The sequence below is a fragment of the Dryas octopetala genome, chromosome 2 (genome assembly GCF_963921425.1).
Source record: "Dryas octopetala chromosome 2, drDryOcto1.1, whole genome shotgun sequence".
In the NCBI taxonomy this organism is placed as follows: Eukaryota; Viridiplantae; Streptophyta; class Magnoliopsida; order Rosales; family Rosaceae; genus Dryas; species Dryas octopetala.
The window spans coordinates 9,036,428-9,054,859 of NC_141367.1; the positions used below are offsets into that span (position 1 = coordinate 9,036,428).

The window sequence follows — 18,432 nt, forward strand, 5'->3', positions numbered from 1 at the left end:
AGCATTTTGAGAAATGAAATTACATCAGTAAATATTTTAAATAACAGTTTCAGTAGAGCATTGTGTTTTTATTTCAGTTATTTTAACAGTTTTACAACTTGAAAATACTATTTATTCTTCAGAGTTTGAATTACAGTTTTGAGATGACTTAAAAATGGATTTGAAAGAAGAGATGGATTTGAGAAATAGTTTTAAAGTTGGAGGGTTTCAAAGAGCGTCGTGAGTGAAATTGGATAGATGTTTGTTTGTACCGTGTGTTGTATGGCTTTTGTTCGTTAGGACTTGGGCTGGTTAGAACTTGGTAAGGTTTAGGCTTGAAGCTTGAGAAGGGAAGCGAGGGTGATTATGCCGTGAGGTTATTAATTAGGATGTGAATGTTTGAGGTTGATGTTGAGGTTAATAATTAACGATTAGGCAATTGATTTGCCAAAATGTTTTATTATTATTATTGATGAGATTTGATGTGCATATGAGGAGTTTTTGATTATCTTGATGCTTGGATGATTGGTGGTAGAATGTTTTGTGATTAAGTAATTATGGATATTTTGTGGATTATTTTTTGAGCTTGGGGATTGAGAAAATTATTGAGGAAAATTATTATTATGTCATTTCACTCATACGAGCTCTAGTGAGCTTACCGGGCTTGTTGTATAACCTGGTACACTATGGATGTGGTGTAGGATTTGTGTTGCAGGTTAAGCAGGCTGAGGAAGCAGTGGGGAGAAGACGAGGCAGTGGGACCCAGAGAGATTTATTTAACTGTTTTTACTCAGTGGTTTGTTTAAAATGTTTTTGACATATTTATATTTACTTATGTTGTTGTGCATGACTCAAAAGTAAGAGAAAACAGATTTAACAGTTTGATGTTTAGTATTTTCATTGGCCCGAGGTTCGGGGTGTTACATGCAAGATATATATATATATGGGCTACTGAAGGATGTAATGGAGGAGGTTGAGCCGAACAATGTTGTTCAAGTTGTCAATGACAATGGTTCCCCATATGTCGCCGCAGGGAAGAAGTTAATGAAAAAATATAATGTGTATTGGACGTCGTGTGCAACACATTGCATTGATCTCATGTTCGAAGAGATTGGGAAGAACCAGTCGGTTGCTAAGGTGATAAAAAAAGGCTCAAAAAATCACAAATTTTATTTATAACCATAATTGGTTGTTCGCAAAGATGCGTGAGATTTGTGGTGAAGATATTATTCATCCTGGTCCCACCCGATTTGCTACCCACTATCTTGCATTGGATAGTTTGTATCGAAAGATGATTTGGTTGAAGCAATTGTTCACTTGTACTGATTGGGGCAATAGCAACTTCTGGCCAGGAGAAGCAGGACAACAGGTGGAATCCATAGTACTTGATCACTCATTTTGGCAACAGGTGCTTAAGATTTGCGGTTTGTTAGAACCTCTATACCTAGTTTTACGTGTTGTCGATACAGAGGTGTATCGTACTATGGGATCCGTTTATGAGTTGATACGTCGTGTAAAGGAAGAATTATTACTTAAACACAGTGCACGGTAGGTGGTAAAAATCATCGATATCAATGGTTTAAAACATTACAATACGATTTGCATGTAGCAGGTAACCTAAATATGTTTAAATTAAATTTAGTTCCGCATGTTTTTTCATTGATCTAAGTTATCTAATTTTAAATTATTGTTACTAAATATGTATTTCAATATTTACTTGATGTAGCAGCCCACTATTTGAATCCTCACTACCAATATAAAGAAGGCGTGGCAAATGATGGTGAACTTATTCGGGCTGTGCACAATGTATATAAAACATTGGATCCTTATTCAACGGAAGTTGCCTAATTTGGAAATGAGGTGAAAATAACTTGCCATAACACTTTAGTTTACTTTGTGAAAATAACTTTCCATAACACTTTAAAAAATTTAATTGTCTTAAGTTTTATATTTTGATAGATATTGTATGATTTGTATCTAGCTAACTTATTTCAAAGATGCGAAGAGAATGTTCGAAGAGCGAGCTGCAATTGCCGCTAGATCAGAAATGTCTCCTAGTGAGTATACACCGTACTTTTATTAGTTGGATCAATTGAATGGTTGAACTTACACTCATAATTTTGTACAATTCAGGTGAATGGTGGATCATGTATGGGACTGATGCGCCTATTATAAGAAAATTAGCCATCAAAGTTCTTTCACAAACGGCGTCATCATCCGCTTATGAAAGAAACTGGAGCACTTTCGCTCTCATACACACCAAGCAAAGAAACAGGCTTTCATATAGTAGGTTAGAAAAGATGGTCTATTGCTACTATAATATGAAGCTTGCAATTCGAGACAAACAAGCTGAGGAAGATCGCGTCAACAACTATGATCCGCTGGATATGTTTGAAAATTGTATGGGGGATAATGATGCAGAGGAAAACCAGCTTTATCAGTGGATCAGGTCCATCCATCTAGATGATGACGCAGGCAATCCAGATCCTGATGTTGCAGCCCAAGCACGCCAAGAAGGTATCAATGTGGAAAGAGTTCTTAATGAGGAGGTGGGTCATACTGAGAGTTTTCAGGAACTTATGCAAGGTCCAATAAATCTCAACAAAAATGTTCCCACTAATCCTTCTCGATCAGGCAACTCTGACACAGGATCAGACACACCTACCAACAGTAGAAGTAGAGGTGGTGGTAGAAATGAAGATAACACTGAAGATGATCAATACGATATCATTCGATTTACTGGCGAAGAAAACTACACTCATGCAACACAAGATGAGGATCATGGGAGTAGACGTGCAGGACGGGGAATTGGTACCATTGGAAAGGACTACAATCACAGGAATAGAGGTAATGTGGGTATGATACCAGAAGAAGAGGATTCGTTATCCACCACTTTTGGTTATATGGGGGTAGCAGATGATAATTACAATTATGGGCAAAACCCTCCAATAGTCTACCCACCATATCCCTTTTACTTAGGTGAGTATGGCAGTAGCTCTTCAAATGAGTATGGCTATGGGCAAATCTCACCACAAATACCACCACAAATACCACCTCCTGATCCATACGGTTGGCATGTTGGGAATTATATGCAAAGTTATGCTAGAGATGTATCTTGGGGTGATTATTCTTCGCAATTCACCTACTCTGGACATGATGATACTGAAGACAGCGAAAATTTTGAACCTGCTAGAAACTCTATATGGTATTGAATACTTATTTAATTCATGATTTAAAATTGTAATATAAATAAATTTGAGGTGATATTTATATAATTATTAATTAGTGACCCATTTTCTTAATAGTATTTATCACCAGGGCGCATTATATTCACCTTATATCACATAAAACCTACTATATAATTTGGTTTCTTCAATGTTTTTTATCAATATAATAGATAATATGTTAAATAAGCATATGGTCAAGTTTCATTCAAAATTTCTGTATTTTGATAGCAATTTTCGTCGTTTTTATCTAATTTTGTCGAAATTAAAATTTCCATGAAAATTTCCGTCGAAATTTCCATCGAAAATTTCCTCGAAACCGAAATTTTACTCCTTGGTCATGACAAATATACATGTCAACATAGAATTAATGTTCATCAAGCATAAGCGGTTATTTGCAGGTGTTAATGGCTGTGTAAGGGTGTTTCAAATATAGCAGTGTGTTATAGGGGCCTATTCCCACAAATGCCCCTTGAAATTAACTTTCATTCTCACTTTACCCCTTTAAACTTTAATCTTTTCACTTTACCCACGTTAAAAAAGCCGACGTGGAACTTACGTGGTTGGGTATTTTAGGACTAATAACATGCCAAATCAGCTCCATGTCAGCTTACGTAAGCGTCACGTTAACTTTTTTTACGGAGCCATTGACAGACTTGACCGTATATGACTTTAGTGAAAGGGTTTGAAAAGTTCGGAGTTCAAAGTGAGAATGAAAGTTATTTTTAGGGGGCATTGGAGTTGTTTTCCTCAAAATCTCTACGGCCACATGTCACCTAGGCCTTGGATCAAGGAAACCTTGCGTTTGGCGTGCCAGTGCATGCCCGAGAGGCCGGGTGTACAATGATGATGATGCGCGTTACTGACGTCCGGTCAAGTGATATGTTCATGAATTCACACTCTTTTATATCCATTTTACTTAGTTTTTGTAAAGGCATTTGAATAAAAGTTTTTAATTTCATTTAGTTTTATGTTTTTGGATTTCAAGCAACAAAATGTGAAATTGCACCAATTATCCTCCTAAATAGATTTTGACATGAATCTAATAGGAAATGAAAGCTAACACCTTAAAATTATTCCATATTAAATTTCATGACATTTGAAGACTTCTAAGGTGTTCATTTTGAATTACAAAGTCTGCCCAAAACTGCACCCGAGAAGGACTAAGTTAGCAGCATTGTGTGGGGCATACCTTTTTGGTTCAGTCTTAGATTGGGGCATATGATATATAGTTGGAAAGAAGACATCTAAGGCTTTCTATTGATGTATAAAAATCAATTTTCTGGGTTGGTTAAGGCATCCAAATCGCGCTTCAAAGACAACTCAATATTTCTGATAGAAAAAGTACAATTTGGTCAAAATGTATCTTTCCATTTTGGGTAAAAGCTAACACATTCTTTCTATCCTCCTCTTGGTCCGACCATTCCTAGCTAAGGTTCTTCCCAACATTGTCAAGGCTTCAAATAAGGCAAAGGAAACATCTACCTATCTCCACAACCCTTAAGGATCAACCCTAGGAAGATAAAATAGAATATTCTCATTTTTTAACTCACCTAACCTTATCACTTCATTTCCTCTCATCCTAGCCACACATCACACTCATCACCATACACAACCATCATCCATTCATCACAATAACACTCTCTTGGCTGAAATTCCCTCACATACACTCCCTCTCATCTCATTTTTTTCTCAACACACAAACCCTAGCCTCCTCCCTTCACCAAACCATACCTTCTCTTCTCTCCTCTCCATCATCTCATTTTCTCCATCCTCGCTTCACCAACTACTCCTCTCCTAGAAGCCAAACACCATCACAATACACCATCCATCTACCAAAGCTGAAATCACCTCCATCACCATAGAAGAGTGGAGCTTGGAGCATTGGAGTCATGAAGCCAACTTGAGCATCCTTGGAGGAGTGACACCACGTTGGAGGCTTGGCTTCACCATTTAGTGTTTTCCATCTCCTCTTACTTTCATCTATGTTTCCTATTGTGATTTTGTTTGTATTTTTAATGGCTAAGGAGTGGTCTCTTAATTTGGGGCTAGAGATGTAACACTAGCCTAACCATGTAATGACTTTGTGTTTTGTGATATAAATGCCTTTTTGGATACATATTCTCTTATACTATTTTAATGATCATGACTTGTATGTTAACAACTCATCATTTGTGCATATAAGAAATGTTTCATGTAGAAATTGGAGATTGGTGACCTTTAGTTTATAAAGCATGTTGCATAAGAATGTGGTAATTTAAAAGCACCTTGGTTTGATTGTTTTAATTTCTTGGATTTCTCATCCTTAGAACTTTATGCACATATGGTTTGTTATGGCACGAATCTTAGGTAGTTAGCTATCACCTTTGTTCGAATAGTTGATAACATGAATGTAGATGTGCCCTAATTTACCTTGGTTAGGGATTAGGAGGGAATCTAATACATCTAATTTGGTATAATCACTTAATGTGTTGTTACATGGAAAGGTTAGGGTGAACCCACTAACCACCCCAAATCTCATATCATCATCAAACTTTAATTTGTAGTTAAGCTTGCCTTGTCTTTAAATTTTCGAAATTTACATTTCTTTGTCAATCAAACCACAACAAACCAAAACACTACTTACTTGCACATATCACCATGCTAGCCGAGAGCTAGTTTGTACATAGTAACTTATTTTCTAGTTTTTAATAACCCTAAAATCAACTTAGCTTGTGTTGAAGTCCTGATCCAATCCCTTGGGTACGACAACCTCATCACTTCTAATTTCATACTAAAACTTGACAATCCTACACTTGAGGTAAAGCATCATAAGCAAATAACATTAGGCGACTGTGAACAGAGGAACGAACACCCCTCAGTGTGCTAAGGTTCTAATGCCTTGGCTGCAAGGACTTAGGGTATATGGATCGTATTAGGGGTGATGGTGATGTGGTGTGAAAACGTGTATGTGCAAGTGACAGGTGTGAAATCGGGATCAAGTAAATAGTAATTAACAGTGAAAACAAAATCAAAACAAAGATGATATTCAGTATTAATAGTGATAATTCGAGTATGAACAGTAAAATGCATAACCTAAACTATATTAATCTAAAAAAACAATAAAGAAAGCAATAAATCTACTTATGCAAGAAGTAAATAACAAGAAAGTAAACCAAAAATTAACAATATGTGAATTGAAGAAGCATACTCTTATTAATACCAATGAAAACCGAAGAACATAAAAGTTTTGATTCCAAGTTCTTGAAAGAAACCATGAGATTTTCTCAAGAACAAGCCTAAACACAGAAGAACATAGTGACTACGTATGAAGATTGAAAATACAAGAGCTCTTGATGCTTGAGTTGTCCTATGAAGTGACCTAGGGCCTCTATTTATAGTGGGAAAACCCTAATGGATGCCTTGTGTCACACCCCAAAATGGGGTCTGTCACTTTGGGCATGTGGCAGTGTCACATTGGTCACCAACCTTGAGATTAACACCATCCTAAAGTCAATGATCAATGTAAGGCTAAATTAAAGAAAAGAACACTTTGCAAAAGAGTAGTATAATTTTTTTTTGAAAGTGACAAGAGTTTGCAGCAAGGAAACTTCATCCAAGTGATAAGCTTCTTAGGTTTAAATAAAGAAAATATAATCTTAAGAAGCCCCTTGCTTAAACACACTAAGCATTAACCTTTAGAAGACAAGATTCATATTTAAAGTTATAAACCATGGTTTCCCAAAATACTGAAGTTCAAAACAATTTTAGTTAAACAATGAGCCACTCAAATGCTTTATAATCTCAATTCCACAAATTTCACAGTCAAGGTAGTAAACAAAATAAAAGAGGTGTTACACACTCATCCATAAAAAGGTCCTCCTCCTCACTTGAATCCTTTGAGGTTGAGGGTGTAGGTATGTCAATCACTACAACAAATGGCTTTAGTGATGAAGCAATTTGGTCACTAAAAGTCCCTTTTTCATCAATAAAGACATTTAGTGACAAAAAAAAGTTTGTCACTGGGCCGTCACTAGAACCAAGTGACTAAAGCCTATTAGTTAAGAACAAAAAATATTCATCACTAAAACCTATACTTTTTAGAGACCAAAGTCTTTCCCCACTAAAAAAATTGATTTAGTGATGAACTATTCCATCCCTAAAAGACCAAAATTTTGGTCACTAAAAGCCTATGTTTCTTCACTATAGATGAAGGTTTAGTGAGGAACATAAATCTATTCATCACTAAAATATGATGGTTATGATGGTTAGATATGGTGGTTACAAGAAATAGTGACCAAAATCTTCATCACTAAAACCTACCAATTCTTCACTAAAATATTGTAGATACATTTAGTGATAGAATTTGGTGATGAATTGGATTTTAACTACTATTTTAAACTTATTTTTTCAAAATTACTACATTAAATACATCCTGCTTTGTTTTCAATATAAGTAGCAACAGTAGATGTTAATACATTTCATTTCAAAATGACAAGTGACTAGTATTCGGATATCAAAGTTTATCCATCAAAACATGTACATCTCTCTCACAAATTAATTTAAACATAAAACCCAAAAATGCAAATCGCTAGATACAAGATGTCCATTCCGAAGGCTTGTAATCTGTCCTTGAAATCTCAACAGCCTACACAAAAGACACATTTCAAATTGACTAACAAGGGTATATTATACAGATCACATATCATCCATGTCACCAAAAATAAGTCCTAAAGTCAAAGATTATTTCTGAAGCTTACCTGCATTCCTTCCATGCCATTGATTCCTACTCCAATATCAGCCTCTTGAATCATGTCAACATCATTTGCCCCATCTCCAATAGCCAAGGTTGTCCTTCCTGTATGTTTTTTTTTTTTTACCAAACGAGTAATCTGCAAAAATATAAGATTGATTTTAGGACACTAGTAGGTATTTTGAAATGAAAAGATAGAATCGGCCTGTTTTTCTGAACATTATAATTACAGAAGTTTGTAAGATGATAAAATTCACTACAGAATATAAAAGAAGAAGAAGCCTTCTGTTTGCCTAACTTCTAAAATGAAGATATATATAATAGACCTACCAAATCCTTCTGTTTTAGAAAGACCCTGCAGCATATAACAGAGGCACAATTAACAGCCAAAGGTAAGAACTGGTCCTTCACATTACTTCTCAAAGCAATTTCAAGGCCAGAGGTGCATCTTTACTGCCTTCTTCAGACTTGAATTTGTGAAAACTTTCGAGTTGGTTTAAATGTCTTCTTTCATCGCCTGGAAACTAGAATAAATAAAATATGTGATTACCAACTCAACTTCTATTGAAGTTGGATGTTTAAGAAAATTGAAACTTACTATAGTCTCCTTAAAACTCAAAGTCAATTAATCCCATAACACATCTAAGTTTAAATGTTAAGTGTCTTAGAAACAAGTTCAAAAGGCCATTGCAAAATAGGTTTTACTTGTGTGCAAGTTAGTTACTGGGATGCATGTGAAAGGAAACAAGAATCCATAGAGCATATCTGCACAGCAGAACCCATGATTATGTTTCTTTGTTCCATTGAAACCTATGGGTATTCTCAAGCACGCAACAGTAGAACGAAAACAAACCAAGAAACTAGAAGAGTACCATCGACAACTACTGATTTGAGCATGTTCTTTCTCCTTTTCTCTGTTGTGCGAAAGAGATGACCACTGAAATACCATTAGATGTGGATTGCCTCTTACAAGGAGAGAATCGGTGAGAAGGAAACAGCGAAAGAGATCGAGCAGGAAATTAAGGGAGAAAGAGATTCAATGAGAGTTTCGGACTGGGGATCTATACAAGAAATTTGACTATTTGAGTTTCTGATACAATAATATATTAATTCATTTTCCTGCTCTCAACAAACAAGCGAACTGTTGGCCAAAAACCAATAACAAAAGGAACTAAAAAAAACTTTATGGACTTCTACAAAGCACAGAGGGCCAGCTATATCAAACTGATTCATTCCTAGCTACAAAGAAAATATCATGCTACAATAAGTCCCTGCTGAGTTTTCAAAAGCCAATCTACTTCCCAGTGAAGCATCTCATTAATTCCCCCCCAGTAACTTACCACCCATACTTGGGAGGTTGTCCATTGCTCACTCTCCACTACCATTATTATTGCTGGCAGCTTTGTTTTTCCATAGACCTCTCTTCTCTTCTCTTCCCTGCAGAAGTTGAAAGAGATCAAGTTGTTGCCCATAACAAGACCCATGTCATTCGACTCATTCCAAACAAGACAAGGACAAGAAAGAACCATAGTTATATCAACTTGTTGGATGTGGCCTCATCAATATTAACTTACAAGCTACTTTGGTTTTTAGGAGATGCAAAAATGCATTTAATTTATTCTAATGATGGAAAGAGAATGGTCAACCATGGTGATAAATGAGAATGCATAATAAGTAAAAAAAAATTAATGGAGATGTACCAGCAAGGAAACCCTTGATAGATTAATGGCCTTCAAGGAAAGAAGACCAAGAGTATTATAATAGCGTAGTTTTGCACAATACCAACTACATTTTAATTTTTGCTATCTCCAAAAGTGTCAATAACAAGAAAACCAAAGCCTAGAGAGAAACAAGACCAAGAGTTAAACAACTTACTCTCAATTCTGATGGTTTCTTTTTACTGTCACACTAACCTTCAAAGTCCCACAAAAAATCTTCAAAGAAATGGAAGGTAGAGAACCAGGTGAAGCAACTTCGCCATAGATTAGTCTAAAAAACTATTGATAGCAGGTCTCTTTCACCCCATTAATATACTGTGGCCTCCCCCTAGTGTGTAGATGAATCCAACTCCTATCCATATCCAACCCAAACAGTAGGTATCCAATCCTAGTTTTATCAATTTAAAACACCGATAATACACTTAGTTATCTAACAGATAGAAAATACATAGTTATGCAAATAATGAGGTACGTGACCATAAATAAGCAAAGTTAAAATGTTAGTGTAAAATACACATGGAAAGAGAAGGGAGTGGGGGATAGTAGAATGCATTTGTCATATCCAAAATACTTCTTAGCAACAAGGTTATACCAAGGTGTTCTTTATAATTTGATCACTTGATAACAACAAATCCAGCATAAAAGCAATAGAGATGAAAGAATGGAAATAAACAGAAACATATGTATCCTTTTTGTGTCGCTGGAACACATATTAAACTTCTGCAAGGTGAATTTGAAAACAATTTCAAGTTTAGACGTCGTAAAACTCCATATTAATTTTGTTAAAGCATCAAAGCCTTTCTTTGCATCCTTAAACTCTACAGTACATTTAGTATCTTGTTGCATGCTTGTTTATCTCGCACCATAAAACTCAAACAATGGAAGGTTTTAGGCAGTATTTTTCCATGCACTTAAAGCTTCAAACAGAAAAGGCAAAGAAGAAAGAAGAAGCTGAGAAGTAAAGAGTAGTAGTAGTCCAAGAAACACATAACTCTTTATTTTTCTTTTTCCGACAGTGATAAATAACAGAGAACTCAAAATACTTCTCAACAACATAATATAAGGCTTCTCATTTCAAATAATATCACAAATTTCACTTACATTTCCATCAGCTACAGCATTGTCAAAATCGACCACATACCATCTCACTACCGCACATAAACATAGAATAAAACAGCCTTAGCAACTATCAAAAGATGAGCAATAACTCTAATTTTCAATATACCAGCATAGGTCCAATTGCAGAATTAAGATTATTAATTCTCAAAGAGGGTGTACCTCAATGTATCCCTGATTTTCAGTGTCAAGCAATTCCATGACTAAAGTAGCCTAGTCCTTTGATTCCTCATGGGTCAGAGACAACTTATTTGTGGAAGAACTTAGCATGATAGTTAGCAACAGTACCCAAAATTTCAAGCAAACCAGTAAACATGAACACAAAATTGTTGCTATGGAAAATTCGTCTACTTGAAATTATGAAGTTAACTACGATCATTTAGCTCTAAAAGAGTGCTTTTCATGACACAATTACCTACATGGCTCTATATTGAGCAATCAGAAGGAACCCCTTTTATGTGTTTGTATAGGGATGGATGTGCCAAGGTTGGAAAATTTTGTAAGATGTTATTAACAGCAATCAGAACAACATCAACATGTCCCAATTGAACATTATAAAGGAGAACAAGCCAACAGAACTAACCAGCCTAGCTAATAACACATACTGGTGTATGTAACATATATATATATATATATATATCTGTTAACGTACCAACCTAAAAAACGCATAACACACAGAAATAAAACAATAAATCTACAACATCATATATATATGCAATAGAAAAAATATAAAAATATAAAATAAATAAATATAAGCTAAAGCATCTTTGAGAAAAAGGCTTCTTCAGTCACCCAAAAAAAAAAAATTGGTAATGAACAAGCTCCTCCATAACAATTTTGCTTTCAAATGAATATTAAGCACTAAAAAAGCTAACGCTTTCTAAGAGAAAAAAAAAAAAAAAAAAAAGCTTTTGAGAAAAAATCAGTGGAAACCTTAACAATTGTGAGAACCCATATGAGAAACAAGACAAAAAACAAAAAAGAGAGAGAGAGAGGGATTACCAGTGATTTAGGGTTTCGAAGGGTTTGGATTCTGGGGACAGTTAGGGTTTTCAATTTTGGTGAAGGTTGAATGTTGGATTGAGAAAGCCTAAGTTTTGGTTTGAGGGGAAAGAAAAGCCCGAGCTCAATGCCAATGGGTCTTCGATTTGATAAGTGTCGAGCGGCAGTGATTCTGTGCGATCTTTTACCGTCACTCGCCCCCCATAACTGATTTTGTGTGGAGGGGGCTTCGGTGGAGGGAGAGACATAAAAGGGTCAGGGTTTCTATGATTTGGGAAAGATTGAGGGAGAAGAGAGAATATGGTCTGGGCTCGGTGATTTGGGTGGAGAGGAGAGGAGAGTTCGTCGGAGTATGAGTTTTTGGTGCAGCTTGGTCGGAGTGTGGGTATCCGGCAATAATGTCGTCGGAGGGTGGTCGGAGTGGTAGTGTGGGCGTGGGAGTGAAGGTTCAGGGTCGAGAGAGGGAAAGAGAAAGCTAAGAATAAACTGGTTTCTATTTTTTTCTTTGCAAAAATTGATCTGAGTTTCTTTCTTTTACTTTCTATCTCTTAGGCTACCTTTGTTTTGTTGGACTAGGCCGGATTGTGTTAAATAACCCAATAAACTCATGTTTGATAAGTCCCAGTATTATTTTAAGTGGGACTATCTACCACCGCTTCTTCTAAAACAGCAGACTAAGCGTTGGTAAACAGCGAGACTTGAAGACACCTCGCTATCCAAGAACTGGATTACGCCTCGCAAAATAACACAAACTTGGAGGTAGGTCACGCGTCCATCCTTCATCTTCAGTTTGTGGGTAAGCTCTCTCTCTCTCTCTTTGCTTTCTTTCTCTGGTAGTCAATTCTTTTCTCTTTCTCTCTCTCTCTCTTTCTCTCTCTCTCTCTCTTATTCTCTCTGGACAAGCTTGATTTAGAATTGATCTTTTGGGTTTCTGGGTTTTTTTTTTGTTTGGATTGATCTATTATTATTTTTTATGGGTTTTTTCTTCATTGGATTTTTTCTTGAATATTAATCGAGATTTCTAACATTCTTATTAAAGCAGGTAAACGGAGGAGATGAATATGATAAGTGTCATACGCTGACTAAACTCATGCTGACTCAACTCTCTCTCATTCTGAATAAGCTAGCTGACTAGGATGCACAGCTGTCAGTTTGTTAAGAATTAGTTTCATTAGATTGTTAGCTTTGGTTATTCTGTTAGCTAGTTACTTAGTCGGTGCTCTCTGAGCTTAGTGCATTGCCTAAGTATAAAGGCTCATGCTGTTACTTTCTTTGTATGTAAATCAAGATCCATATAGTAAATTCTCTGTTTTCTCTCTCGATTCTCTCTGTCCTCTTATACTTTCTTTTCTTCCAAACCATGAATCTTAGCATGGTATCAGAGCCAGTCATGGTGTTCAATCACGCTGCTGCAATCTAAGCTTGACAATTCAGGTTTCTTGATCATCAATTCTATTTTCTCTTCGAATTACATCTATTTCTGTGAAAATCTAGAGTTCTTGCAATTGGTTTCAGATTTCTTGCATCTCTTCTCTTTTATCTTCGAATTACACTCATTTCTGTGAAAATCTAGAGTTCTTGCAATTGATTTCAGATTTCTTGCATCTTCTCTCTTTTATCTTCTCTCAAATTCAATTCTGATCATCTTGCTTCTACTTGTGCCTATTCTCTTATTCCGGTATCATTGATTTGTCTGAGTATTGAGAAAATTTTTCTATTACTTGTTTCCAAACACATAGCTTTGATTCTGTTTGATCTTGCATTTTTTCTGTGAGATCCTAGTGCTCTTAGCCTTTCTTTCATTCTTGATTCCTTTATTGCTGCTATTTTCATAATTACCATGACAACCCCAATTACTTTGCTTCCAAATATTTGCACTTTGGTCACTGTGCGTCTTGATGACACTAATTTCGTTACCTGGAACTTTCAACTGGAATCTATGCTTGAGGGGCATGATCTTTTTGGGTACATTGATGGTTCTATTCCATGTCCCCCACCGTACAAAATCACTGAAGAAGAAGGTGTTACATCTGAAATTAATCCTGAATACAAAGAGTGGAAGAAAAATGATAAAGCACTCATATCACTCATTACTGCTACACTATCTTCAGATGCTTTGAGCTATGTAGTTGGCAGTAAAACATCACGGGATGTTTGGTTGAATCTCAAGGATAGGTACTCTGCTATTTCAAGATCTAATCTGATGAATCTCAAAACCAACCTGCAAACCATTCAGAAAGGAGGTGATTCTATAGACCAGTATCTGAAGAAAATCAAGGCAGCTCGAGATCAGCTTACTGCTGTTGGAGTTAACATCAGTGATGAAGATATCATCATTCTTACTCTTAATGGGCTTCCCCCAGAATATAATACCATAAAAACTGTGACTCGTGCTAGAGAGACACCCCTGTCTCTTCAGGAATTCAGATCACAATTGCTTGCTGAGGAAGACACTTTGACTCTCACTGCTAAACTTATGCAGTTGCCTACTCTCACAGCCATGGTAGCTCAGAATCAAGTTCAGTCTTCTACTTCAGCTCATTCATCACCTCAAATTGAGATTCGAGCTCCTGTTCAAAGGTTTAATCCTCATGGCAATTATAACAGTGGTTATCCTCATGGAAATTATAACTCTGATTTTCAACATCACACAAGCTATAACAATGGTGGTTATTTTCATAGAGGCCGCGGTCGAGGCAGGTATAACAATGGCTATCAGTCTGGGGGGTATGGTGGTCGATCTTTTGGTAGAAGATCTCATAATGCTCAATATTATTCATTTGCTCCTGGAGTTCTTGGTTCTGGTCAGGGTGCATACTCTAGGCCACCTGAGTGTCAGATTTGCTACAAAAGAGGTCATTCAGCTCAGGATTGCTATCACAGACATTCTCATGTCCAACCTCAGTACCAGTTTGTTGATGAACCAACTCCACACTCAAATGATTCTCCACCTCCTGACATGTCTCAACCATGTCAAATCTGCCATAAGCAAGGCCACACTGCTCTTGACTGCTTTCATCGAACTAATTTTGCATATCAAGGCAAGGCTCCCTCAGCCTCATTGTCTGCTATGACTGCATCTTTCAGCCCTACCACTGCTATGGAAGATTTTTGGATTACAGATTCAGGTGCTTCAAGTCATATGACTGCTGACTTGCACAAGCTCACTACGTCGACCCCTTTTTCAAGCAAGGAGGCCGTGACTGTTGGTAGTGGTGAAGGGTTAGATGTTCATCATATTGGCTCTACCTCTATTACTCCTTCACCTTTTCAGTCTTTACTATTAAATCAAGTCTTGCATGTGCCAAAATTATCTGCTAATCTGTTGTCAGTCAATCAATTATGTAAAGAGAATAATTGCAGACTAATTTTTGATTCTTCTTCCTTTCTTATCCAGGACAAGCACACATGGAGAGTGTTGTACAAAGGGTTGAGTAGCCATGGCTTGTATCCCATTCCTCATTCTACTTCATTTCCACTTCCTCATTCTACTTCTTTTCAACTTCAACCATCTCATTTTACTTCTTCCACAGCATTGCTTGGTCATACTGTCAAGACTTCATTGTGGCATCACAGATTGGGGCATCCATCCAATGATGTGGTGACCAAGATCCTCTCCAAGCACAATGTCTCTTTGTTGTCTGATTCTCAGAGGTCCATTTGTCAGTCTTGTTTAGCTGGGAAAATGACCAAGTTACCATTTTCATTGTCTAGTACTAAGTCTAAGTTTCCTTTTGAGGTCATTCATACTGATGTTTGGGGTCCTTCCCCTTCCATTTCTATTGAAGGCTCTAAATACTGTGTTACCTTCATAGATGAATGTACAAGATATGTTTGGTTATTTCCTCTTGTTAATAAATCAGATGTGTTCTCATCTTTTGTCAAATTTCATTCTCTTGTGCAAAATCAATTTTCTGCTTCAATTAAGATTTTGCAATCTGATGGTGGTGGTGAGTTTGTTAACCATTCTTTTAAGTCCTTTTTCTCTACACATGGCATTCTTCATTACGTTTCTTGTCCTTACACCCCTGAACAGAATGGGTTGGCAGAGCGCAAACATAGACATATAGTTGAGACGGCACTCACCTTGCTCACTGTAGCATCTTTGCCTCAGAAATTTTGGTTTTATGCTTGTGCCACTTCTGTTTTTCTAATCAATCGACTGCCCTGTGCCAATCTTGATTTTAAATCACCTTTTGAATCCTTATTTGGCCACTTACCTTCTATTGATTTTCTGAGAACATTTGGATGTGCTTGTTATCCACTTCTCAGACCTTACAATGCTAACAAACTGCAGCCAAAGACACGTCAGTGTGTGTTTCTTGGTTATGCATTTGGTTATAAAGGGTACATCTGTTTTGAGCCTTCTCATGCCAAATTTTATATTTCTAGGCATGTTTTATTTGATGAGTATACTTTTCCCTATAAGTCTAACCACCTTGGTTCTGTCTCTTTGCAATCTCACCATACACCATCTACACCAATTGTTTTGTCTGTACCTATTCCTACTTCTGTTGTTCCACAGGTCCCTTGTTCAGTCAATTCTCATAGCTCAGCTACTCACCCTCCCTCTCTCGACTCCCTGTCGCTTGATCCTGGCCATGGTACTTCAAGTTTATCCTCTCCTGAAGGTTCTCCTACTCAGTCAGCTTCTTATGGGGCTCCCGGCACCCCACTCTCTTCTGCCATCGCTTCAGTACCTTCCAATGCCTCTGCAGAAGAACATTTACTATCAACTATCTCTCCACTTTTGCTCTCTCAGCCAGATATCTCAGTCTCTACCTCTCTGCCACCTACCGCTATTCCTGTTAGTGCCGTTCCCATTGATCTACCAGTGCCACCACTTGGGACTACCACTAATAGTCACTCCATGAAAACAAGGTCCAAGAGTGGAATTTTTAAACCAAAAGCTTATCAAGCTTCTCATAATGTTGATTTATCTGACGTTGAGCCTGCTACTTTTTCCTCTGCTGCCAAAATTTCTCAGTGGCAGCAGGCCATGCAAGAGGAATATGATGCACTTCAACAATAAGGTACTTGGACTCTTGTTCCACGACCATCTCATAGAAATATTATTGGCTGTAAATGGGTGTACAGGATCAAGCGAAATCCAGATGGTTCTATTGCCAGGCACAAAGCCCGGCTTGTTGCTAAGGGCTTTAGGCAGGAGGCTGGTATAGATTATGAGGAAACCTTTAGTCCTGTAGTCAAACATGCTACTGTGAGGGTTATTCTAGCTCTTGCTGCTCATTTTGGTTGGAAGCTTAAACAATTAGATGTTAAAAAATGCTTTCTTACATGGTATTTTACATGAGGAGGTTTATATGCAGCAACCTCAAGGCTTTATTCACCCTGCTCATCCTGGCTATGTTTGCAAGCTTCAAAAGTCTCTCTATGGTCTCAAACAGGCTCCAAGAGCCTGGAATGAACGTTTTACTAGTCATTTACCAAGTTTAGGCTTTCAGGCTTCAGTTGCAGACTCTTCATTGTTCATTAGGCTAAAAGGCAAATCTGTCATCCTGCTGCTTTTGTACGTTGATGATATAATTTTAACTGGGAATGATTCTGCTGCAGTTCAAGACATTATTAATCAGCTTTCTACTGAGTTTGATATGAAAGACTTGGGAGAACTTAGTTATTTCTTGGGGCTTCAAGTCTCTACTACATCACAGGGTTTATTTGTGAATCAGTCCAAATATGCTAAGGATTTACTTCATAAGGCTGCTATGATTGACTGCAAGCCCTGTTCTTCCCCAACTTTGCCTACTACCAAGCTCTCTAAGTTTGAAGGTGTTCCACTTGCAGATCCCACTAAGTTTCGCAGTCTAGTGGGGGGTTTGCAATATCTCACATTCACAAGGCCAGATATCGCCTTTGCAGTCAATACCGTTTGTCAGTTTATGCAGAGCCCTACTGATCTACATTATAAAGCTATGCAACGGATTCTTCGATATTTGCAGGGCACTTTAGATTATGGCCTTCACTATAAATCTGGTCCTTTGGAGCTTACTGCCTATAGTGATGCAGACTGGGGAGGGGAACCTGATGAGAGAAAATCCACTTCAGGCTTTGTTATTTTCTTAGGTGATAATCCTGTGTCTTGGTGCTCACGCAGACAACCTACTGTTTCCAGGTCTTCCACAGAAGCCGAATATCGTGCTATGGCCATTACTGCTGCATAACTGGCTTGGCTTAGGCAATTGATTTGTGACTTGCATCTGTTCTTACCCTCAGCTCCAGTCATCCATTGTGATAACATCTCAGCTATGGCTCTTTCTTCTAATCCCGTCTTCCATTCTCGGGCCAAGCACATCGAAATCGACTATCACTTTGTTCGAGAGAGAGTTACCAGAGGGGATATTCAGCTTGATTACATTTCCACTCAAGAACAACTTGCTGATATTTTGACCAAAGGATTGTCTTCACCTTAGCTTCGTTTTCTTAGAACCAATCTGATGCTTGGTCCACCCAAGCCTCAGATTGAGGGGGGCTGATAAGTGTCATACGCTGACTAAACTCATGCTGACTCAACTCTCTCTCATTCTGAATAAGCTAGCTGACTAGGATGCACAGCTGTCAGTTTGTTAAGAATTAGTTTCATTAGATTGTTAGCTTTGGTTATTCTGTTAGCTAGTTACTTAGTCGGTGCTCTCTGAGCTTA

General features: G+C 37.3%; 2 protein-coding genes and 1 long non-coding RNA gene across 7 annotated transcripts; 2 read left to right on the forward strand and 1 right to left on the reverse strand.

The window, feature by feature from the left end:
* Window positions 1-942: 942 nt before the first annotated feature.
* On the forward strand, window positions 943-1,531 carry LOC147292901 (uncharacterized). Its single transcript, XM_086230964.1, has 2 exons — window positions 943-1,116; window positions 1,181-1,531. The coding sequence occupies exons 1-2, from the start codon at window positions 943-945 to the stop codon at window positions 1,529-1,531; spliced, it is 525 nt and encodes a 174-aa protein (XP_086087090.1).
* Window positions 1,532-1,717: 186 nt separating this feature from the next.
* On the forward strand, window positions 1,718-3,191 carry LOC147292902 (uncharacterized). Its single transcript, XM_086230965.1, has 3 exons — window positions 1,718-1,839; window positions 1,961-2,036; window positions 2,113-3,191. Exons 2-3 carry the CDS (start codon window positions 1,988-1,990, stop codon window positions 3,189-3,191), a joined length of 1,128 nt encoding a protein of 375 aa, XP_086087091.1. The 5' UTR covers window positions 1,718-1,839; window positions 1,961-1,987.
* A 4,435-nt stretch (window positions 3,192-7,626) lies between these two features.
* LOC147292903 (uncharacterized) lies at window positions 7,627-12,286 on the reverse strand. 5 transcript variants are annotated; one of them, XR_015120162.1, is made up of 4 exons: window positions 11,772-12,286; window positions 8,808-9,372; window positions 7,943-8,459; window positions 7,627-7,830 (listed from the first exon to the last, which is right to left on the reverse strand). It is a non-coding gene; the product is annotated as an uncharacterized LOC147292903 (long non-coding RNA). The 5 variants fall into 5 exon arrangements; XR_015120163.1 differs by lacking the exon at window positions 11,772-12,286 and adding an exon at window positions 10,755-10,803 and having other exon boundaries at window positions 9,276-9,372; XR_015120161.1 differs by lacking the exon at window positions 11,772-12,286 and having other exon boundaries at window positions 7,943-8,074; window positions 8,266-8,459; window positions 8,808-10,744.
* Window positions 12,287-18,432: the final 6,146 nt, after the last annotated feature.